Source organism: Lissotriton helveticus, chromosome 9, assembly GCF_964261635.1.
Source record: "Lissotriton helveticus chromosome 9, aLisHel1.1, whole genome shotgun sequence".
Classification (NCBI taxonomy): domain Eukaryota; kingdom Metazoa; phylum Chordata; class Amphibia; order Caudata; family Salamandridae; genus Lissotriton; species Lissotriton helveticus.
In genome coordinates, this window is record NC_136070.1 from 540974108 (window position 1) to 540999492 (window position 25385).

Genomic DNA, 25385 nt, shown 5'->3' on the forward strand with positions numbered 1-25385 from the left:
AGGCAAGCAGAGAAATGCCGACAGCGCTGAAAGATAGCCCTTAACTGTGGCAACAGCAAGCCCCTGTTGCGCCAGAGAAAGGGCAAACTGGAGAACATCAGACAAATGGGCTCTCAAAGGGTCTATAGATTTCTCCCCACACCAAGTGACAAATTTTGACCACCTATAAGAATAGATGGACTTAGTGGAGTCACGCCTGGCTGACAAGATGACATCCACCACGTCAGGCGGGAGAGAAAAAGAACTCAGGTTGCCACGTTCAATCTCCAGGCATGAAGGTGTAAGGTCTGGAGGTGGGGGTGTAGAACCTGCCCCTCCATCTGGGAGAGGAGATCTGCCCTGTGAGGGAGACGGAGCGGTGGGTGAGAGGAGAGGTGGAGAAGGTCTGAGTACCACACCCTTCTTGGCCAATCCGGGGCGATCAATATAACTTGGGCCCGGTCTTGGCGAATCTTCCTCAGAACCCGAGGAATCCAAGGTATGGGAGGAAACGCGTAAAGGAGTTGCGAGTTCCAACTCAACTGAAACGCGTCCCCCAAGGCTCCTCGCATCGGATACTGGAGACTGCAGAATGACGGGCAGTGAGCATTCTCTTGAGTGGCGAACAGGTCCACCCGAGGAGTCCCCCACATCTGAAAGATGTCGTGAACAACCTCCGGGTGAAGCCTCCACTCGTGGTCAGCAGAGAACTGCCGACTGAGACTGTCTGCACGAACGTTCTGAACTCCGGCCAGATGATTTGTCATCAGACAAATCTGATGGTCCTGAACCCAGGACCAGAGACGCAGAGCCTCTCTGCAGAGACACTGCGACCCCACTCCTCCCTGCTTGTTGATGTACCACATCGCGGTCGTGTTGTCCGTCAGGACCTGCACTGATACACCGCGAAGGGAAGGGAGGAAGGCCTTGAGTGCCAAACGAATCGCCCGCAATTCCAGAAGGGTGATGTGAAGCAACCTTTCCTCTGGAGACCAAAGAACCTTGACCTCCAGGTCTCCCAGATGAGCACCCCACCCGAGAGTGGATGCATCCGTTATTACCGTGGCCACCGATGGAGGAAGTTGAAAAGGCTTTCCTTGTGACAGATTGCCTTCCACGCTCCACCAAGACAGATCCGCTGCAGCTTCTCTGGAGATCCTCACTGACTCCCTGAGATCTCCGTTGTGCTGATACCACTGCCTGCGGAGGCACCATTGGAGTGCCCTCATGTGCCAGCGTGCATGGTTGACCAACAGAATGCAAGAAGCCATCAGACCGAGCAGGTGAAGAACCTTCAGGACTGGAACGACCGCTCCATTGTAGAACAAAGGAATCATTTCCTGTATGTCGCGAATCCTTTGAGGTGGAGGGAATGCACGACACACAGTAGTGTCCAGTACCGCACCTATGAACAGGTTGCGCTGTGAGGGCACCAGGTGAGACTTGGGTACATTTATCGAAAAACCCAACCTGTGCAACAACTGAGTTGTCTCTTGCAGATGATGGAGCACCTTCTCCGGCGACTCCGCTTTGATCAGCCAGTCGTTCAGATACGGGAATACAGGTATCCCCGACCTCCTGAGATGAGCTGCCACCACTGCCATCACCTTGGTGAAGACTCGAGGCGCAGTAGTAAGGCCAAACGGAAGGACTGCAAACTGGTAGTGTTGCTACCCAACCGTAAAACGGAGATACTTTCTGTGCGACTTCAAGATGGGAATATGAAAATACGCATCCTGCAAGTCGATCGACACCATCCAGTCTTCTTCCAGCAGCGCTTGAAGAACCTGTGCAAGAGTGAGCATCTTGAACTTTTCCTGTTTCAGGTAAAGGTTCAAGATCCTGAGATCCAGAATTGGCCGAAGCCTGCCATCCTTTTTGGGGATCAGGAAATACCGGGAGTAGCATCCCTGACCCTTCTCCTGCTCTGGAACCACCTCTATCGCAGCTTTTCGAAACAGTGCCAGGACTTCTTCCTGCAAGAGAAGCAGGTGGTCCTCTGAACAATAACCCTGGCAAGGAGGGTAATTTGGGGGAAATTCCCGAAAGGGAAGAGCATACCCATTCTCTACAAGATTGAGAACCCAAAGATCCGATGTTATCAAGTCCCAATCTTGTAGACAATGGGTAAGCCGGCCCCCCACTGGGCCCACATGATCCGGAATGGTGGATCTAGGGCTGCTTTGCTGCGGTGGTTGGGGGCTGGGATGGGGATGAGGAGGAAGAGGAGGAAGAGGAGGAAGTGTTACGGCCCGAGCTCTGGCCCTTTGCTTGCCTCTATAAGATCTATATAATGTGTTTTGCTGCTGCTTTGGCTGCTGCTGGGTTGACTTATAGGCTCGAAAAGAAGATCTGCTAAATCCTCTTGAACGTCTTCCAAAAGTGCCTCTGGATTGGAGACCCAACGACTTTGCTGTCGCCCTGCTGTCTTCAAAGCGTTCCAAAGCAGTGTCTGATTTTTTTCCAAACAATCCAGACCCATCAAATGGAAGATCCATTAATGCCGCCTGGACATCTGTGGAAAACTCACTAGACTTCAGCCACGCAGCTCTTCTTGTCGCTATGGAAGAGCCCATGACTTTCGCCACAGAATCCGCTGTATCCAATCCACTCTGAATAACCTGCCTTGCTGCAGCTTGAGTATCAGAGATTACCTCTTGGAAGTCTTTTCTATCATCCTCAGGTATCTTGGGTACCAACGGTTTCACAGTGTCCATAAGAGCGTGGATATAACGCCCCATCAAGCAGGTTGCGTTTGTGGACTTCAAAGCCATACTGGCAGAGGAAAAACTTTCTTAGCAGCCTGATCTTGTTTTCTCGACTCCTTTTCTGCTGGGACCTGCGGAAATGCACCGGTAGATCTTTTGGAACAGGCTGCCTGCACCACCAAACTCTCGGGCAGAGGATGAGAGGTTAAAAATTCCGGGTCTTCAGGAGCCGCTCTATACCTCCTAGCTACAGCTCTAGATACAGCAGGAGCTGATACAGGATTTTTCCAAATCTCCAAAATTGGATCCTTTAAGGCATCATTAAAAGGTAGCAACGGTTCAGTTACTGATGAGGGAGAGTGAAGAACCTCTGTGAGCAGATTAGATTTAAATTCTGCAATTGGTAGAGCAATATTCAATAAATTTGCAGCCTTTTTTATTACTACATGATAAGGTGTCACGTCCCTTGAAGGCTCATCAGAAACCGAAACAAGGTCCCATTCAGGTGACAGTTCTAGGCCACTAGCTACAGACGGGTCCTCAAAAGGATCCTCAGACTCTTGTAGTTCACCTTCCTCTAGATTCTCCTCTCGATATCTTTCCTCCTCCATCAACCTCTGGGCTTCACGCCTTGATCTTTGCTTCACATTCGAAGCCGTTGGATCCGCCATCGACTCCGATGGAGCCGGAGCCGGCGTCGAACTCGACGTCGGACGAGGAAGAGATCCACGACGTCGCTCAGGGTTCGGCATCAAAGTTGACGGAACCGGCGTCGATGAAATCGGAGTCATCGATCTCGGAGTCGATGGCTTCGGAGTCGAAGGCCTCGCCGGAGTCGGATAATGCCAATGCGGCGCTGGAGCTGGCATAAAGGGCGCAGGTGCATAGGATTGAGGAACACCCAGACCATATGCCAACGGACCCATAGGACCAGTAGGAGCACCAGAGGGGTACATAGCCCTTGAATAAATCACGAACATCGCATTCAGGAAATGCGTAGGATCCTGACCTGGAGCCGGGAAGGCAGGGTATGAACCCCCAGGCTGCTCTTGAGGGCGTGGAGTTGAAACAACGTCGACCTCCTCTTCGGGCTGGTGCACCGGAGTCGTACGACCTTCGGGCATCTGAGCCTCTCCCTCTCCAACCTCCTCCTCCTCACCTTCATCCTCCCGACCTGAAGATGGGATGGGTCCGGAGATGGAACAGCTTTCTGCTTCGGCGAACTCGGTGAATTCGCATGCGACGCCTCAACTTTGGCATCCTGTTCTTCCGAAGCCGAAGATACTATCACCTTCTCGACCAGTTTCACTTGCGACTTCGGCTTGGAACCCGATTCCTTCCTTGATCGATGTCGGGATTCATGGGTTCTCTTTTTATGCTTCTTTTTTGAAGATCTTGAAACATGGGCCGAAGACGAATCCGATCGCGACCTCGATCGAGACCTTGACTTCGAGAGTCGAGTCCGCGATCTTGATTTCTTCTTCTCTTTTTCTTCTTTAAACTTGGCAACAAGAAGTTTTGCCTCACTTTCCCGGAGGGCCTTTGGTGTCATCTTCCTGCAGGATTGGCATTCTTCGACGTCGTGGTCGGAGCTCAGACACCACAAACAGCATTCATGTGGATCTGTGATGGACATTATCTTGTTACATTCTCTGCAGGCTTTAAATCCGGTCTTTTTCGAGGTCATGTCGAAAGAGAGAAGACAAAGAGACTAGAAAGAATAGCAAGTAACAAAGTTACAGCAAAGGCTACAGACGATCCCAGAAAACCGTTAGCGTCGACGACGCGGAAAAAAGGGAACTGATGTCATCACGCCGGCGTGGGCCTATTATAGACGTCGGTGACGTCAGCGGAGTCGCGAGCGATGCCGTGCCTCTATGACGTCCGGGTCCACGTCGGCGCGAAGCTACAAAAGAATTTCCGAATGTTGCTGACGCAGGGGGATATTCACAAGGTGAGGAATCCACACGGCAGATGTATCTATCAGAAGAGGAATGTTGCTGGAAATGTCCTCTCGATCCTCTGCCACGAAAAGACTGGTAGCGACCTTGTTGTAAAGATCCCAAAGCTCTAGCAGTATCACTGTCTGCTTTTATTCCTTGAAGCGCCTCGTCAATGTGCTTCCCAAACAGGCTTTCTCCATCAAAAGGCATGTCCATGATTTTTTATTGGACCTCAGGCCTAAAAGATGTTGATTCTAGCCATCCCTGCCTACGAAGAGCAACCGCTCCAGCCATTTGATGAAAACCTACAGACACTATGTCCATCCCTACATCTATGGACTCAGATGCTGCTCTGGCTCCATCTTGCAAAATTGTATTTGCTTCCTCCTTTTTGTCATCTGGGAGATAGGACAGGATTGGTGCGATGTCTGACCACATCTGTCTGTTAAATCTACTGATAAGCTGCCTTGATAGACGCTGCCGCCATAACTGCAAAGCGCTTTCCAATACTGTCCTTTCGTTTACCTTCCTTATCAGGAGGTGCCAAACAGGCTGTCACCGGATTCTTGGAGCGTCCCTGCGCCGCTTCAGTAACAACAGACTCCTGACGAGGATGCCCAATTAGGCATGCTGGAGCTGTCTCTGGAGCGCGGTATTTCTTATCACGTTAAGGAATTGATGCTGGAACTGATGCCGTATTTCTCATCAATTTTATTCCTTCATCCCAGATGTGCTGGATTATCGGAATAGCCCTTACTGACTTCCGAGATGACTCTTTGAAGTCATAAAGGAAACATTCACTTTCTTTTACAGGCATAGTAAGCTCAAATCTTTTTGCGACTTTGAAAGCTGGCTATATCCTCCGGTGGAGAACTCGCTTGAGGTAATGGTGACGGAGGAGAAGTTGGAACGATGTATTGGTCCCATTCATCCCCAACTACATCATCCTGGGGAATCTCTCCTTCCTCAGCTTGAGCTTCATGATCAGAATCCACTAGGTCATCCCTAATTGTTATTATTTTCGGAGCGTCAACTCGTTGGACTGGAGGAGGAGACTGAACCACTGGTGTTTCCTTCACAGGTTGAGGAATACTTGGAGGAGTAGGAGCAGGGACTGAAGCGTTATCTTCCGGAAAACGGCGGAAATAACTGTCAATCATGTGCCTTAAGTCAGAAATTAAAAATACAGGCAACGACATAGACTCCTCCTGAACATTGGGACTTACTTCCTCCTCCTCTTCATAATTATAAGCCTGATGAAATGACAAATAAGGTTTAGGGCCTCTTACTATCCGATCCTTAAAAGAGAATTGTTCTTGAACCTCTTGGAAATCCTCATCCTCTGATTCCTGACTTTTAATATGTAGCTGCGAGGGGCTATAGGCAGCTCCATAAGACCCCTCCTCTACAGATTCCTGGTAATTTAGAATAGTGCATAGTAGCAGCGGGGAAATTTTAGGAGTGGAAAATTCTTCTTTCTTACTCGTCGACGAGCCCGTCGACTGGATAATTCTCTTAATGGATATGAATGTTGAATTCATCATCGTCGGAGATCCAACAGCTGTCATCGTCGACGATTTTCTCGTCGCCGACGGGACCGTCGACGGTATCAATGACTGGATCGTCGACGGCATCGCCGTCGGCAAAGATCTTGCAGTCGACGAAGGTTTGACACTCACCGTCGACAGAGTCGTCATCGTCACTGTCGTCGACGACGCAATCGTCGTCGAGATGGTCGTCATCGTCGTCGAGATCGGCGTAGGGGTCGTCGACGGATTCATTGGCGATCTACAGGAATTTCCTTAGTTTTCGATGGCGGCAATGACAATGGAGTCTTCTTTTCTAAGGTAGGCTTGAGAGGAGTTGGAGGAAGGGAAGAAGAAGTTTCACCCTGTTTGGTTTTACTTGATTTTTGACTCTTTTGATCTCCTTTTTCCTCAGAGGACTCTCTCTTATGCTTTTTAGAGGAATGTCCCTTGGCTTCACCCTCAGACTCAGAGTCTGTAGCTTTATATGAAGCCATAGCAATAGGCGAGCTTCTCTGTCTTTGAGTGTTTTAGCAGAGAAAGTACGACAATGTTTGCAGTCCTTAGGAACATGCTTGGGATACAAGCAGTACAAGCATTCCTTATGTGGGTCTTCAGAAAACAATCTGGCTTTGCCACAGGATCTGCAAGATCTGAAGAGTCTCTACTTGGAGCCTTCGGACATTTTCAAGAAATAAGATTGAAAATCAGTACCTTACTTCCAACTTTAGAAGGTCAAAAGTTCAGTAGAGAATGAACTGAGCTCTGCTCAAGGAGACTCCTTCTCACACGAAGGCGGTTGGAAATCTGAGGTATGGTGGCTCTGCTGGGGATGGTGTATGTTGGTGCTGGCAGCTGATTGGCTGTGGTTTGGACCACATAATGAGGAGGAGAGGTTACCTATTGTTATACTTCTCTATGGTTTCCAGGCAGTTTTTTTCTTCTACTGCTATGGTTATTCTTTTTACCAGGAGACTCCTACCATGACGACGGGGAAGATACAAGCATGTGAATCTATGAAATATACAATACTGGAGAAGCTGGTTTTCTGCACCTAGCCTGCAAAGGAACTCTGTTAAAAAATATTGGGCTCAAAGTACAAAGACACTGACAGACATGGTATTAAGGCAAGTGGACAGTAATTCTGGAATGTGCCAGCTAGGATTAGTCAAGGGCCTCCATGGCTCGTAAATTTGTGTCAGTGGATCTTTTGTTGGCAAAAGGAGGGTGGGTCTCCACTTTGGCAAATTAACAATACCCACCGAGAGGAAGTGGCTGCTGCGTCTGGCCTTCTGCAGGTCCCAACTAGAACTCTATGCGGAAGAATTACCAAGGCATTCAAGGCCCAAAGACATACAGGGCCTCTCACAATATATCTGCTGTTCACTCCAGATGAGCCATAGGGGATGATGTACCTTGGGAGATGTGGGAAAATAGCTCATATGTTGTGTATTAGTATCTGCATATGCACTAATTACATTATTTTTTTCGATACGGCCAATACATGTGTAAGGGGCACTGGTGGACATTAAGTTGATTTACCATTTGATTGTACTATATGAAGCATCCATAAAATAATGTTAAAAAAAAATCATCAACACTAAATAGTCTGAACATCGCAATCGGGCTCACCACATCCGGAGTGCCGGCTGAGGTCAAAAGGTCTGACTACACGTTCTGCCAGCACTCACAAGGATTATTCAGCAGGTTCCCTATGGGCCATAGCCAAGTTTCGCTGGGGGTCCGACAAGCTCCCAATGAATTACCAGGCAGATCCCAGTACCCTATGTTCAGCAAGATTGGCAGTCCTGCATACAGGGGCTTTCTCCGGTCCCAGCCACCCTTTCAATGTATCTGCTGTCTCCTGCATAGTCCCAGAAGGCCGCAGGGACCCTGGTCAGGTAGGCCCCTGTGCTCCCACACTGGGCATTGCCGTACTAGCTCACCTCAAGTTCCTGCTCCAGGTGCAGTAAAGGCCCCACCTCTAGTCCCTTGGTATACCCAGGTCCCCGCAGCGGTACTATCCTTACAGCCTCCTCTGTCATCTTATATTGTCGTTTATTTCCTCTGCCTCTTCGTCATTGGCCGTAGGGCCCAGGGGCATCGCCAACCGGAGTTCCCTTATGCTCAGCCATCGCCCGAGCAGCTCGCCACACAGGCCTGTTCCCGTTGAACAAGTTACTTACCTTCGGTAACGCTTTTTCTGGTGGACACAGTATCTGTCAGTGGATTCCTCACCTTGTGAATATCCCCCTGCATCAGCAACATTTATCCCCCTGCAACAGCAACATTCGGAAATTCTTTTTGTAGCTTTGCACCGACGTGGACGATATCACAGAAGCACGGCATCGCGCGTGGCTCCGCTGATGTCACAGACTCCATAATAGGCCCACGTCGGCGTGATGACATCAGTTCCGTCCTTTTTTCCGTGCCTTCGAGGCACACGGAGGGATCAACAACAGTAGATATACACACAATGTACACAGTACCAAATAATCAAAATAACAGACACGGTGTGTAGTCAATGCAGGAAAGCAATCATAATAACACATTTCCTTTGATAATAAAATATTTACATTACACTAAATCAGGTATAGAAGAGTGGACAACAGGGAGGCGGGTGGGCCAGTGAGGAATCCACAGGCAGATACTGTATCCACCAGAAAAAGCGTTACCGAAGGTAAGTAACTTGTTCTTCTGATGGATACATCTGCCAGTGGATTTCTCAACTTGTGAATAGAGTCCCACAGCAGTCCCCACTCCCGGAGGAGGGTGTCCACTCTCCTAAACCAGAAAATCCTGGAGGACAGAAAGCGCAAAGTGGCCGTCCCTCCTCACTTCGGAATCCAAACAGTAATGCTTCGCGAAAGTGTGGAGAAAAGCCCAAGTCGCAGCTCTACAAATGTCCTCTACAGGTACACCCCTAGACAAAGCAGATGTAGCAGACCTTGCTCTAGTAGAATGAGCTCTTAAACCTTCAGGATGTTCCTTACCCACCAGAATAGCATATCTTGATACACAAGACAATCCATCTAGACAGCGTGTGCTTGTGCAACGCCTTGCCTCTTTCGGCTCCAACAAAACCAACAAAGAGCTGGTCATCCACTCTGAACTCCCTGGTTCTGTCCATGTAGAAGCTCACCGCCCTCTTCGGGTCCAAGAGGTGAAGTCTCTCCTCCTCCTTGGAAGGGTAAGGGGGAGGATAGAAGGTAGGAAGGGTAATAGACTGCCCTAGATGCAAGGGAGTTACCACCTTAGGCAGAAAAGCAGCCCTGGTCCTGAGTACCATTTGTTCAGCATGAATGGACAAGAATGGGGGCTTTGAACTAAGAGCTTGAAGCTCACTTACCCTCCTTGCCGAGGTAATTGCAATCAGGAAGACCGTTTTAAAAGACAACAGTCGCAAGGGACACTTGTGCAAAGGTTCAAAAGTTGAACAAATCAAGAAATTGAGCACAAGATTCAAGTCCCATTGAGGCACAATAAAGGGAGTAGGAGGAAATTTATTTGTAAGCCCCTTTAGAAACCTTAAAACAATAGGAGATTTAAATAAGGACGGCTGATCCGGCAGGCAGAGAAATGCCGACAAGGCTGAAAGATTACCTTTGACCGTAGCCACAGCAAACCCTTGCTGAGCCAAAGAAAGTGCAAACTGAAGTATGACAGACAATCGAGCCTTCAAAGGGTCAATGGACTTTTCCGCACACCAAGAGACAAATTTAGACCATCTATAAGAGTAGATAGACTTGGTGGAATCACACCTAGCCGATAAAATGACATCCACCACATCATGTGGGAGAGAAAAAGAATTCAGGTTGCCCCGTTCAATCTCCAGGCATGAAGGTGTAAGGTCTGGAGGTGGGGGTGTAGAACCTGCCCCTCCATCTGAGAGAGGAGATTTGCCCTGAGAGGGAGACGGAGCGGCGGGCACGAGGAGAGGTGGAGAAGATCTGTGTACCACACCCTTCTTGGCCAATCAGGGGCGATCAATATGACTTGGGCCCGGTCTTGGCGAACCTTCCTCAGAACTCGAGGAATCAAGGGTATGGGAGGAAACGCGCAAAGGAGTCTTGAGTCCCAACTCAACTGAAACGTGTCCCCCAAAGCTCCCTGCATCGGATACTGTAGACTGCAGAATGACTGGCAGTGAGCATTCTCGTGAGTGGCAAACAAGTCCACCGAGGAGTCCCCCAAGTTTGAAAGACGTGAATAACCACCTCCGGATGAAGCCTCCACTCGTGGTCGGCTGAGAACTGCCGACTGAGACTGTCTGCACGCACTTTCAGAACTCCGGCCAGATGATTTGCCATCAGACAAATCTGATGGTCCTGAACCCAGGACCAGAGATGAAGAGCCTCTCTGCAAAGACACTGCAACCCCACTCCTCCCTGCTTGTTGACATACCACATCGCGGTAGTGTTGTCTGTCAGGACTTGAACTGACTGACCGCGAAGGGAATGGAGGAACGCCTTGAGCGCTAAACGTATCGCCCGCAACTCTAAAAGGTTGATGTGAAGCAACTTTTCCTCTGGAGACCAAAGACCCTTGATCTCCAAATCCTCCAGATGAGCATCCCACCCTAGAGTGGATGCATCCGTTATTACTGTGGCAACCGAAGGAGGACGATGGAAGGGCCTTCCTTGAGACAGATTGCCCTCCACGCTCCACCAAGACAGATCCGCTGCAGCTTCTCTGGAGATCCTCACTGACTCCCTGAGATCTCCGTTGTGCTGATACCACTGCCTGCGGAGGCACCACTGGAGTGCCCTCATGTGCCAGCATGCATGGTTGACCAACAGAATGCAGGAAGCCATCAGACCGAGCAGACCGAGGACCTTCAGGACTGGAACGACCGCTCCATTGTAAAATAAAGAAATAATTTCCTGCATGTCGCGAATCCTTTGAGGAGGAGGGAATGCCCGACACACAGTTGTATCCAGTACAGCACCTATGAATAGGTTGCGCTGGGAGGGCACCAGGTGAGATTTGGGTACATTTATCGAAAAACCCAATCTGAACAACAACTGAGTTGCGACTTGCAGATGATGGAGCACCTTCTCTGTGGATTCCGCCTTGATTAGCCAATCATCCAAATAAGGGAAAACTGGTATCCATGATCTTCTGAGATGTGCCGCCACCAAGGCCATCACCTTGGTGAAGACTCGAGGCACAGGAGTAAGACCAAACGGAAAGACCGCAAACTGGTAATGCTGCGAACCCACCGTAAAACGGAGATACTTCCTGTGCGACTTCAGGACGGGGATGTGGAAATATGCATCCTGCAAGTCAATCGACGCCATCCAGTCTTCTTCCAGCAGTGCTTGAAGAACCTGCACAAGGGTGAGCATCTTGAACTTCTCCTGCTTCAGAAAGAGGTTCAAAACCCTGAGATCCAGGATTGGACGAAGTCTTCCATCCTTCTTGGGGATAAGTAAAGTTTGCGAAGTGCACTTCGCGTAGCTTCGCGTAGCTTCACGTAGCGCTACTTCGCGAACTACGCCCAGCCTTACTATGAGCAGGTTGCGCTGGGAGGGCACCAGGTGAGATTTGGGCACATTTATCGAAAAACCCAACCTGTACAACAACTGAGTTGTGACTTGCAGATGATGGAGCACTATTTCAGGAGATTCTGCTTTGATCAGCCAATCGTCCAGATAAGGGAACACTGGTATCCCTGACCTTCTGAGATGTGCCGCCACCACAGCCATCACCTTGGTGAAGACTCGAGGTGTAGTAGTAAGACCAATTGGAAGGACCGTAAACTGGTATTGTTGCGAACCCACCGTGAAACGGAGATACTTCCTGTGCGACTTCAGGATAGGGATGTGAAAATACCCATCCTGCAAGTCTATTGACACCATCCAGTCTTCTTCCATCAGCGCTTGAAGAACCTGCGCAAGAGTTAGCATCTTGAACTTCTCCTGCTTCAGAAAAAGGTTCAAGATCCTGAGATCCAGGATTGGACGAAGTCTGCCATCCTTCTTGGGGATCAGGAAATACCGGGAGTAGCATCCCTGATCCCTTTCCTGCTCCGGAACCACCTCTATCGCACCTTTTCTCAGTAACACCAGGACTTCTTCCTGCAGGAGTAGTAGGTGGTCCTCTGAGCAAAAACCTTGTCAAGGAGGATAATTCGGAGGAAACTCCCGAAAGGGAAGAGCATACCCATTCTCCACGAGATTGAGAACCCAAAGGTATGATGTGACCGATTCCCAATCCCGTAAAAAATAGGTAAGCCGACCCCCCACAGGACCCGCATGATCCTGAATGGCGGATCTAGGGCTGCTTTGCTGATGTTGGAGGGGGGTGGGGAGAAGAAGAGAAGGAGGAGGAGGATGCTTGACGTAATCGAGGACGAGGCCTTTGTTTGCCTCTGTATGACTTATACAGCGGATTTTGCTGTTGTTGTTGCTGTTGCGACTGCTTGTAAGGACAAAAGGAGGACCTTCCAAACCCCCTAAACCTTTTGCCCACAGTTCGTCTGGATTGTAAACCCAAAGACCTGGCTGTATCTCTGCTGTCTTTAAATCTCTCCAACGCAGCATCAGCCTTCTTTCCGAAAAGGCCTGAGCCATCAAAGGGTAGATCCATTAAGGCAGCCTGGACATCCGCAGAGAATTCAGAAGACTTCAACCAGGCCGCTCTCCTGGTGGCAATAGAAGATCATAAGTAAACAAAATGAAATCTACTTGAGGGGTGGTGGTGGTCCCTACTTTGGTGGGGAGTACACCGTGTTGTTTAAATACCCCTCACACACCAACAGGCCCCTTGGTGTCATGCTTCATCATTTGGGTCTTCGCACCCCTCTATGGGATGCGGCGTGCTACGACCCACGACTACGTGGGAGCACTTCCTGTGGATTATGTGTGGATGTGTGTGGGGTTCTAAATGTGAGTGGTGGAGGGGTGAAAGTGATATCTTAAAAAATACCTGGCTCGTGGGGAAAAAAAGACTTTAATTAAGCCCCGGGCTGGTATTGTTAAAAACAGGGGTGCAGTGTGAGGTTACTGGTGTATAATAATGTACATGAACCTCTTTTTAGTGCGTCGACATGAACATGTTTCGGAGTGCGAAGCTCCTTTACTATATGCATGTTCTTTGTCCTTAAGGTCACTGAAACCTACATCACATTTACGAATGCATAATGAGAAAGGTATTGATTATGTACTTCTCTCCCTCCAGGTCGTGATAAAAACGCCAACTGGGCGCAGAGACTACGTGTTGAACTACAATTTAGGTACATAAACACCTATAGTTCACTATTTTTGTATAATACACTTTTATATATACATTCATGTGAGTAAGGTGGGGAATTGTGTGCATTTCCCGTCCTGAAGAAGGAGTTTCGCACTCCGAAACATGTTCATGTCGACGCACTAAAAAGAGGTTAATGTACATTATTATACCAGTAACCTCCCCACCACAGTAGGGACCACCACCACCCGCCAAGTGGATTCCATTTTGTTTACTTATAACGCTCAGGGAGACTGAATCCACTGTTTCTCTCCCTCCCTCTTTTGTTATTTATATAGGCAATAGAAGATCCCATGACTCTCGCCACCGAGTCAGCTGTATCCAACCCACTTTGGATGACTTGCTGAGCAGCAGCTTGAGTGTCAACAAGCAGCTCATTAAAAAATAATTCTGTCCTCCTCTGGAATTTTAGGGGCCAACTGCTTCACAGAATCCATCAAAGCATGGATGTAACGCCCCAAGAGGCATGTGGCATTCATTGACTTGAGAGCCATACTCACTGATGAAAAAAAATTATTCGCGGTTTGGTCCTGTTTTTTTTAATCTTTGGCTACAGGCACCTGAGGAAAAGCACCTGCAGATTTCTTGGAGCAAGCTGCCTGCACCACCAAGCTCTTTGGCAAAGGATGTGAAGATAAAAAGTCTGGGTCTCCAGAAGCCACCCTATATCTTCTTGCGACAGCTTTAGCAACTGCAGGAGCCGTAAGAGGTCTATTCCACACCTCCAAAATTGGCTCCGTAAAGCTTCATTGAAAGGAAGCATAGGCTCTACCACTGAAGACGGAGAGTGGAGGACTTCTGTCAATATATTAGACTTGTACTCCGCAGTAGGTAGATTCAAATTCAACACTTCTGCTGCCTTCTTGATGAGCACATGATATGGTGCCACATCCTTTGAAGGGGCATCTGCGACAGAGGATAACTCCCAATCCGGAGACAGCTCCAATCCACTAGCCTCCCTTAGGTCATCAAAGAAATGTTCCGATTCCTGCAGCTCACCTTCTTCTATCTCCGCTTCTATGTACCTCTGTTCCTCTAGAAGACGCTGAGCCTCACGTTTCGACCTCTCCTTTGGAAAAGGCGTTGGCGGATCCGCAATCGACTCCGATGGAGCCGGAGCCGGTGTCGAACTCGGAGCCGGAGCACCAGGCCGGTGTTCTCGAGGTCGAACTGGAGCCGGCGCCGGTGACAAAGGAATCGGCGTCGAAGACCTCGGCAGCGCCGAGAAATGCCAAGGCGGTGTCGGAGCCGGCATAAATGGCATGAACGGCGCCGGAGCATAAGTCAGGGGGACTCCCAGATTATAGGCCATAGGACCCATGGGACCAACCGGTGCTCCAGAGGGGTACATGGCTCTCGAGAAGACACCATACATGGCATTTAAATACTGTGTAGGGTCTTGTCCTGGGGCTGGAAAGGGAGGGTATAGACACACAGGCTGCTCTCAAGGAGGCACTGGAGTCTTGTCGACCTCTTCCTCGGGTTGGTGTGCCGGAGTCGTCGAACCCCTCAGGCAAGGGAGCCTCTTCCTCCTCTCAAGTTGGTGTTCGAGACGGCGCCGGAGAGCGGTTCGACACCGGAGCCGGTGAATGCTCCGGCGACTCCATGGGCGAAGCCTCACCTTCTGGATCCAGAGCCTCTGGTGAAGGAGATATATCATCTTTACGATGCCTTCTACTCGTGACTTCGGCTTCTAATCTGAATCTTTCCCAGAATGATGTCGAGATCCAAGCTTCCTCTTCTTGTGCTTCTTTCTTGCCGATCTGAAAGCATGCCCCGATGACGACTTCGAAGGCGACCTCGAACGAGACCGCGAACTTGACCCCCTCGACCGCGACCTCAAGCTCTTCCAGTCCTTTTTACCTTTTATTTTAGCAACCAGGAGCTTCGCCTCTCTTTCACGAAGGGCCTTGGGTTACAGGACGGACACTCTTGGACATCATGGTCCGAGCTCAGGCACCATACGCAATCTTCATGCGGGTCCGTGATTGACATCATTTTCCCGCATTCACCACACGGCTTGAATCCGGTCTTCTTCGAGGACATCTCGACCTGGAGACAATGAAAGAAGACACTGAAACCAACAAACAGTAACAAAGTTACTATAAAAGCTACAGAGGATCCCTCGAAAACCATTAGCGTAGCCGCGTGCGATACCGTGCCTCTGTGACGTCGTCCACGTCGCCGCGAAGCTACAAAAAGAATTTCCAAATGTTGCTGACGCAGGGAGAAAAATGTTGCTGATGCAGGGGGATATTCACAAGGTGAGGAATCCACTGGCAGATGTATCCATCAGAATCTCTCGGACCACTTTTCTAGATGTCATAGTCACTGCGATTCCCATAGTCTCCGGATAATTTTCTCTCTGCCAGGGCCTGGGGTGGTGGGGGCCTCTGTGATCTAGAACTCAGCATGATGGTGCTTTTGTACCTCTCAGTCCAGCCCTGGACCTGGCCTCAGCCCCACCTGCAGCTCCGCAGCTTCTTCTTGATGACCCCTATTGTCTCACTTCTCATCCGCGGTGACTCCCTCCGCTCTGCTCGACACTTGCGGTGTCGGATCGTTTGCTCTGCAACACCATCCCCTGGGGCGCCTCTTCTGTCGGCTTCCGCTCCAGTAGTGTGTCTCGCAGGTCCCAGTAGGTATTCCTGGTAAGTCTGGGGCAAAGTTGAGAGTGCAGCCCACCGACAAGGGTGCCCATTCGTAGGGTTTGGTCTCTCCTCCGGGCGTCGCATCGCAGCCTGCCACCGATCCCCGGCAACACTGAGCAGACCCAGGTGGCTGCACCCGAAGTATGTTTTTAGGCTTTCCCTGGGGTCTGTATTAACAAGGAGCTATAGAGGGATAATTTTTAGCCAGATCACCCTCCACCCATCAAAAATTCAAACAAAAAGAATCTGGCAGTCAGGGCACTCTTCAATATTTTGAGAAGGACCGGTGTCAGGTGTATCCACCTCAACCCAACAATTGTTTCATTAATTACGCAGTCTGATCCAGTCCTCTACGCCCAAAATATGGTATGGGACCACAGACTGGCCACACCTGGAATGTGGTGAATTCTATCGTGCAGATTTTTGTTTTGGTGAGTGATAGAGCTATATGCTATTTCTTGGTTTTGCCAGAACTGGCATCTCAATCATCTGACATTAGTCCTCTCTCGTGTGAGATCGGGAATATCAACTGCCTTCTAGGATGAAATGAATTTTGCAACATATGGGTAGCTTCTAACTATTGTGATAGCATGCAATGTTGGTACTGTTTTTGAAACCTAACAGTCCTTCCTTTTGTCTGCGACATGAGTTTGAAGTGTGATACAACATCTTTTCAATCTGTGAATTTCTGGTTATTTTCGGTTCTTTTCTTGTTATTACTTTTCTCACTTCAGACACTGTTATTGGTGGTGATAGTTATTTGTATATTGTCTTTTAGATATCATTGTTAAGTGCAATTTATGTTTTCTGTAGCCCTGATAAGTCATCGGGTGATTGTTCCCCGAGACGAAACACGTCTCGGCTTTCTGGCTACATTATTGGTGATGTCAATCAACTCATCAACAAGAAACATCATTCTTTGAAATCTCTGCAATTGTGAAGAAAAAATAAAAATCAAAGAATTCATTGTTTGAATTTCTAAAAATCATATATATTTTTGGACTGTTTATTCTTTGAATTGATCTATTCTAAAAACAAATTTTATCTGTGCTGTGCTCGGGAGCAATCATTTGTTTACTGCTTATTCACTGTGTTTTACACATAGGATCTTTTGGGACGTGGGTGGCCGTTGCCTTTTTGATCCCTGTAGCAATTTGTTATGAGATCTATTACTTGTTTATTGACTTGCGCAAGGTGTAAACTAGCCATGCTTCGTAGTTCATTGAAAGAATATATAGTGTCCAGTAGATAAAGTGTGAAGAGGTGTACTTAGTGAAAGAAGATCACTAGTAAGAAAAGACCCTGTGAAATGCAAGAGGCAAAATGTCTGAAACAAACATTAAAATTGAGCTAAGACTCACAGGCATAGTTTGACCCTTTAATCCAAAATAGTGAGCTTGCTCAGTATTAAAAACACAGCATGTTATATACCCGTTCTAAGTAGGCCAACATGTTTCATTGCCTGTATTTCTTTATGGCAAATTTGTCAGGGTTTTGAGGTCAACGAATCACATCACTGCACTTCTGACTGTAAATGTCGCGTGACTGACAGACACACAAACACACAAAAATTCCTTTAGTTAAAACCACCGTTTGCCACTTCCTTCAGGGCAGTTACTGACTTAAAAACACAGGTAGAGGCGTGGCCCCAGACGCTGTATTCCAAAAACTCCACAGTTTATATTTACCAAGTGGGAGCCACAGGCCCGTGTACCAGCTCCCACAGTGTCAAAGGGTGTGTAACTCTTACACACCCTTCCCCTTTGAGAACAGCACATCTGTTTTTTTTTTTATTGTTTATCTGTGGAAACAAACATATCCATTACACATATATCTAACAGTGTAGGAACAGTGCACATTACATGATTCCTCAGGAAACGCGAAAAAGTATACCACCTGAACCAAGTGTTAATCAGACGGGTGAACTGTCAACCCAGTACTGATAGGTGCACCAATATATAATCTATACTTTATCATCCTGACCAATCACACATGTACCTGCCCAGGTATCTTTCACTCATCAGGGCATGGTGCGTTAACCATCCCACATTTGTACCCAGACATCGCGCCGTCTTCAGTGCTCCCACTCTTACCGCAGCTCTACAGCCATCTCACGTTATCTCATCCCGGCGTGTGGATGCGGAAGAGGTGCCTCTGTTTAAAATCTCGTGCCCGGGGTGAGGCGTGTCACGTGCGTCACCTCTGACCTCTGCCTGTGCTGTGATATCGACGTGCGCGAGTCGGCACTATTTTGAAGTTCCAAAACTCAATACGGAACGCGGTCAATTTATGTGTAACCCAGTGCCACTGCGTCCGAAGAAACCAAACTGCCAATCTACATGTGCGATTTCTGTTTTCCCATTCTGAAAACCAATTTAGAATTTTAAACACTCTATTCCGATCGATGTTTTACTTATCCATGCACACAAACCAACATGTCTGCATATCATCAGACAAATAGTCTTGCTTGTAAAAATTCCCTATCAAGGATTTTTACTTGCATGTTATAAGTGTAACCAGGCAGAATATTTAAAACATTTGAGTAGTGATTTCAAAAAGGCAAACAGCCATCCCACTGATATCGTTCTATATCGATGCTGCCATACTCAATCACCAAAAGTTATACGCAAAGGTAGAGTGCAGACAGACACTTTATGTGAAGCAAACATTTACACGCCTGATCAAAGTGTCATGTGGACTCCCATGCACCAACATCGCTATTCTGTATCAAAGAGATATAAATATATCTCATGGATGACGATCATATTGATTTTTAAGGCTCATTTAGGTGTGAACCTCATTTGTATAGTATCACTGAAGCAAAGGAAACACACCAGTGCACTGTGAAGCCATACCTACTGATTTTGTTCCACTCAATCTGATCATTCAACCAATATAGGTCTGCTTTTTCAGATAAAATCCAGCCGGCTTCTTTTGTTGCCAGTATCTTGTCAAGACCCACTACTCTTTCCAGCACGACCCATTTCAAAGCTCTATGGTGGTGTTACTGTTCACGGAAATGTTGTACCAGTCGTGTGGTCAGGTTTCCAGCTTTGATGGTGCTCAGATGTTTCTGCATGCAAACCTTTATTTTACGTGAGGTCAAACCAATATAGTGCAGCCCACACTGACATGTCAATCTGTATATGACATTTACAGAGTTGCAGTTGCTAAATTTATTTAAATACAATGTTGTTCCATTTAGCAACTGCACGCTATTAGTTTTTTCAATCAAGTCACATACTGAGTACCTCCGCAAGGGTAGTGCCCAGACAGAATTGAGGTGTTTGTTGCGTGCTGCGCAGGCCGTGTGTGTAGCAATTTTTCCTTCATGTTCCGCGCACGCTTGAATGCAAACCCAGGTGGTGGCATCGTATACTCGGCTGTGGACAACAATGACCAATGTTTCCTTATGGCCTGTCGAAGTTTAGAAGAAAGGAGATCAAAGGTGAGGACAACTGGAAGGCAATCACTGGATTGTTTGACATTCCTTTCAAGGAGTGCTTCCCGGGCTGTATTGCGTGCCCTCTTGAGTGCTCTACTCACTACCCTTCTGGGATAAGTCAGCTGTGTCAACTATTAGCCAGATTTTCAGATTGCTGCAGATATTCAGTAGTGGTGGAGCAATTTCTCCAGTTCCTTAAAAACTGCCCCACTTAGAGATTATCCAGCAGCGCTCTTGGATGGAACGATTCATAGTGCAGTAGCGAGTCAAGGTGATGTTCCTCAAGCTGGCCCACATAAATGCAGGCCAGGCTGGGCGCGAATGTATCGCCCATTGATGTACCGGAAACTTGCAGCTCATTCTTTTAGCTTAAGTAACTCTGAGTGAGAGACAATTCAACACACTGCAGTACAAATCGTTTTTTAATTTAATTGTTTACTTACCTGCAATCATCCATATTCCGGTGTTTACCACTCCCCACCCTGCCCCTCCCCCGCCCCGGTTGCCTGCCCCACGGAACTCCCTCCACAGGCCGCGGCTGGTCAAAAGTCTAAAACTGGATTTTCCCAACAGTGATGTTTAAAGTTAGGAGACACACCACACAGACTGCATGAGGGTCTGATACTACTTTTTTTCTTCCACATGAAGGGCATTTCAAGCAAATCAATGGCTTTTCCAATAAAAACAAATACCCTTTAAAGTAGATAAACGAGAAGAAAATGCATATGACACCTGAAGACATTGAAGGGAGATGAAAATCTTTAAATCTGAAGTTTCATTCTGAGAAAAGAGTAGGAGACACTAAACTCGGCTGCTGAGCGGCACAGAAAGAGGTGACAGCAACTGCATTGTAGGACTATGGCGGGGTCCTGGCATTATCTGATTGGACGCTTAAAGTTGTTGAACTGTGACTTCTTCCCTTGGGTTTATGGGAAATGAAGTATGTAAAATCGTGAAATGTTTCAATGCTGTTAATAAAACCGAAGAAAATAAAGCATAATCCTTGCCTCAGTGTCCTTAATAGAATTGAAAGTTTCCGTTACGAAAGCTAGGAGAGTTTTTATTCTTAAGTAGTACTGAGCATAGCTGTGTTTTTCACACTGAGTTACCGGGAAGCAATCAAACAAACTTAAACCAATTAAATACCTTAAAATAATATGCAGTATATAAAAGCTAACTGAATCGCTCTTGTTGGTTAATTGGCTTTATTTAGAAATCAATATACAACTAAACATTATCTTCTAGTGTATGTTTAACATGCAACAAATCTGGAATGGTATACTATTCAACTAATTAGCAAGTTATATTTTCTTCTATATTGCACAGTAGTAGTATTTTTATTTCTGAAAGCCAAAATACTTACTTTATACAGCCATCTTCCCAACATGCTGTATGGTACGTGATCATTGGGTGAGAGTTCAATCGCTTTATTGATGTGCTCCTGTGGAGACAAATTTACAAACATTACCGGACGTAATATGTGCTATAAATTTAAACGTACTCATATCATTTTCTTTTGATGCTAGATTTGGGAAAAAACTGTTTCATATTTGGTAACAATGGATTCTTTGTGTCCTACTCAACTCTAAAGGGAACATTTGAAAACAAATACAGCTACTTATTTATGTTCTGGGTGCATGATAACAATCTGAGCAGAAATATCATGTTATGTCCTCATTCGTGTCACTGTTAAAACGTCTGGGTTGAAATACTGCTCTAAATTACAGTTCTTCACCTTCAGGTAAAAAAAACTGCATATAACCAAAACTGGTTAGCTAGGTTGTTGACCAACTTAGAACACTGGTAAACACCAATCTTAGCATTGGAAACTCTCATTTCCATTCTGTGAATGCTCATATCAAATATATAGCTCTCTGCGTCACCCACAGATCAATACCAACCTACTTTTAGAATAGGACGCCTACGTCACTTGGGGGCGATTTACAGTCTGATGGATAGGTGTTGGACCTGGCCCTTTTGGCAGGTTCACCCCGAAACGTTTAGCTTTTTCCTAGCCTGTTTCTGGAACCTGGTGTTGGTGATTTTAGGCCTTTGCGCACTTTTTCACTGTGGTACAGTGTAAAGTGCGTGTGCTCTCTGTGTGACCTGCCCTCCCATAGGAATGAATGGGGAATATGTATGCCCATGGTAGTTCCTGATGTGTGGGGAATGCAGGGTCGAGTTTGGGATGTATGAACTCGTGAGATTGAATGCTGCGTAATGATGTATGCGGCATGATTGTGTCTAGTGTAGAAGTGCCACTTTTAGAAGTTGGACAAAAAAGGGGAGGGGTTGGGCCCTGTGGGAAAGAGGGTAGGTTGGGCCACGTTATCTTTCAAAAAAGGGGGAAATTTACCTAGACCTCTAGAGCTGGGTGAAACGATTGAATGTACTAAAAAAAAGGATAAACACAACTTTATTAGTTTATCCTGAAAATTGATTTATGTCTTTTTTCTTTATAGAAAACTTTTTTTTAGAAGACTTATTGGACAAGAAAAGGGGAACATCATCAACTTCACCTCAAGCCATGCACAAGTGTTTACACAAAAACATACATTATTTACAAAAACACAATATGTGACAAATTTGAAATGAAAAGACAGTTGTACTCACAAATAGATACAGAACAAATCAAATAAACAGTTTCAGGACAAAGGAACAAAAAAGTATATTTCTCAAATTATTCTCAGAGGGTGAACAAAACCTTTTTACCACCCAATTCCTTATTAAGATGTTATACCAATTAGTTATAATAGGGAATAGACAGGTGTCATTGATACTGTCTCTTTTTAGAAAAACAGAAAATGCAATGCCGACGCGTTTCGAGTCTCCTTGTGTGAATCACAGGACTCTCATCAGGGCCGGATGAGTCATATCCATGGGAACTGTTTATGAGAAATACAAGGGGGAGAGAGTTTTAATTTTTGGATTGATCCTCGATCCATTCAAAAATGTCGTAAAAACAGATTACATCAGGGAATGGGCATACCTTATTTATCCAAGGATGCACAGAACTTTTGCAATGTCTTCGGAACCGTGGCTGTCACTCTGCAAAAGAGTGCACTGTGTTATGATTTTTGAGTGTGGTGGGGCTGCACGATTATGCACAGAGAAGTTTGCTAAAATTACCTTAGTTTTCGGTCTGACTCTGTTGTGAGCCGCCGGTGCATAAGTCACTCGAGGTGCCAAGTATGGTTCACATGTCTGGAACGAAAATGAGGAACAGGGTATGATTCTCTACGCTAAGTGGAAAAAAAACCATTCTGGTACGCTGTGACCACTGCTTATGGGAAAACTTACTTGTCCTCCAAAGACAGGAAGCTGTAGTCAGTGTCTCTATCGGGTTTCTAGCCGGTTCGTGTGTGCTACAGAAAGAAAGAAACCGTGGGGATAGTTTTAATGTTGGAACTCTTCATGCACTATCAAAATGAAATCCCGTGTGCCAAAACGAAAACCTCTAAGGCTTACCGTCTAGTTCAAAACTCTTTCGCGCTATTTGGGTTTTGTCCGTGGCTTCTTGCACCCGGTGGGGGCCGTGCATGCGCAATGGCAGTCAAAAAAGCCTTTCCGGTCACGTGGCTCAATGGTAGCAAATGATACTCAAACGAAGGTGTAGTTCATCCTGGAGTGGATTGTGGGCCTTGGAGTTTCAGTCTGTTTTTTCGGACCGGCGTATGTTTTGAAAAACAGTTTTATTTCATACTCAGCTGTTATGCCCTATTGATCTCACTCAGACTATTTAATCCTTTGTTGACACTGTCGAACTTCATGATAAGGTACGCCTCTTTGCGTAAAAGTGCAGCCTCCACATCTGGTGATCGCAATTTCGGATCCACCCATGTTAAAACAGTCCATTTAAACTCATTCTCTCCATGGTTATTATTTACAAAATGTTCAACCATGGGAGCGTTGGGGACTTTTTTCTTAATTCTTGAGCGATGCTGTGTGATCCGTACATTGACGGACTGGCACGTTTTGCCAATGTAGACTCTGTTGCAGGGACACACCACGGCATAGACGACATTCTTTGTTTTACAGTTTGTGAACATCTGATGTTTCCATTTAACACCGTCATGGTCAAACACAGTGCCTTCTAGTGTTGTGGGGCACGATACACAGTTGCCACATTTGTGGTGCCCACAAACCGGTTTATGTTTCCACTGTGCTAATAGGTCACTCTTTTGCTTAGGGATGAAACTATCTGCTTTTACCAATTGTTGGCCGATGCTAATGTTTTTGCGCATGGCAAAAATTGGTTTTTGTAAGGGATGTTCCAGAGTCTCCAGCAAATGCCAGTTTTTTAAGATGATGCGTTTAAACTGGTTCGTGTGCGCGCCGAAGGTTGTCACACAAACCAATTTGTCCACCTCATCCTTTTCTTTAGTCTGCAGGAGATGTTCTCTGGGGGTGAATCTAGCCCGTTTCATGGAATGTTTTAATAGTTTCTTTGGGTACCCTCTTTTGTGCCATTTCAGCACAAAATAGTTTTGCATGGGACTCAAAATCTTCCACGTTTGTACAATTGCGTCTTATTCTTAGCAGTTGTCCATACGGGAGATTTTCTTTCAAGCACTGGGGACTTTTAGAAGTTGGCATATTTGTGTAATTTGTGTCTGGCGTGTGATTGGCTGAGGCTGGCTGGTGAGCCTGGCTCCAAGAGTCTGGGAGGGTCTGCCCCGGTGGTGAATGGAGTGTTTAGCATGCTGATGTGAGGGGAGGAGTGAGCCTGGGCCTGCTTGTGGATTGACCGTCTTGTTTGAGGGTCCTGAGTGAGGCTGGGTTTTCCCAACACAATTCTGGCTCCACCACCTGGGGTGCGTCTGATGTCCCTAGCCTGGCCAGTGAAAGGAATTCCCTATAACCAGTTCTAGCTGGTTCTCACACTGCCTGCACCCTGCTAGACAAAGGATTTCTCTGTATGAAAAGGGGCTGTGTCCCCTTCCAAGATGTTCTTGTTTCTAACTTGAATCTGCCAGGGGCGTGCTGCTGCTTGGGCCCAGGGGAATCCCTGGGCCCTGTCCAGCCCCTGGACTCCTGAAGGACTTTGCCCTGGGATCCTGTGGACCTTCTTCCTATCCCCTGGAGGACTTTGCTGGCCATTAGCGCTTGGGAGCGCTTTATCCTGCCCTTTAGCGCTGGGAACGCTTTATTTGCTTTGCAGGTGCCCACCCTGCTTATGGTTGGCCTAGCGAGTGCCCACCTCGCTGATTTGCGATTATTTTGTCCCCTGGCAGGTGCCCACACTGCCAGGGACCTGGCCGCTATTTTTATATTTTAACTCGAGGGAGCCCAGTCCTCGGTTAATTCAGCCCCAGCCTACAAGTGCCTGAAGCGGGCCGCCGTGCTGCCCGCGACGACCCGGAAGTGGTTGGCCGGCCAGCCAATGGTGGCGCGGCCCGGCCGGAAGTCCCGCCCCGCAGCGAAAAGGGGGAAGGAGATGCCGTGTGGTCGGTGCGGGGCTCCCGTAAGCTAGAGGGAGCCCCGAAATGGACAACGCCGGAGGTCGGGAGCCCACCCCGCCTGCCGGAGCAGGGTGACAGAGTCCCAAGTCCTGGGTCCCGAGGAGGGGGGGGGCCGGGGGAAGCAGCGCGGCCTCTCGTCCTGCGGAGGGGGCGCGAGGCACATTGCCGGTGCCTGGCCCCCACCGCGCCGGAAGAAGAGTGAGGAGACTGCCGCCGGGAGCCCTGCTGGCTCCGCACTGAGTCCCGGTCCCGAGACGGGGGACTGGGTGAAACAGAGCCCCGCTGCATCCTGATTGAGGAGTGCTCCGGCCACAAAGGAGTGCCCGGTAAGTGTGGCTCAAGAGGGGGCAGTACTTCCAGCTCCTGTGGGGGACTGCCTACTGGTGTGAGTGTCCCCGAGCGGCCCCCATGGCAGCG

At 47.6% G+C, this 25385-nt stretch overlaps 1 protein-coding gene across 11 annotated transcripts in view; it reads right to left on the reverse strand.

The window, feature by feature from the left end:
- The window catches only part of LOC144781519 (uncharacterized), a 2047367-nt gene that overhangs the window by 293124 nt on the left and 1728858 nt on the right, over positions 1 to 25385 (reverse strand). For 10 of the 11 annotated variants that reach the window (XR_013601003.1, XM_078660419.1, XM_078660420.1 and 7 more), the window contains one exon: positions 20870 to 20947. Coding sequence is in view for 9 of the 11 variants with exons in the window: in XM_078660419.1 (XP_078516545.1) it covers positions 20870 to 20947 (78 nt within the window). In the remaining 2 variants the exon portion in view is untranslated. Of the gene's footprint in view, positions 1 to 20869; positions 20948 to 25385 lie in introns of those variants that run through there. The other variant, XR_013601004.1, reaches the window with a different exon arrangement.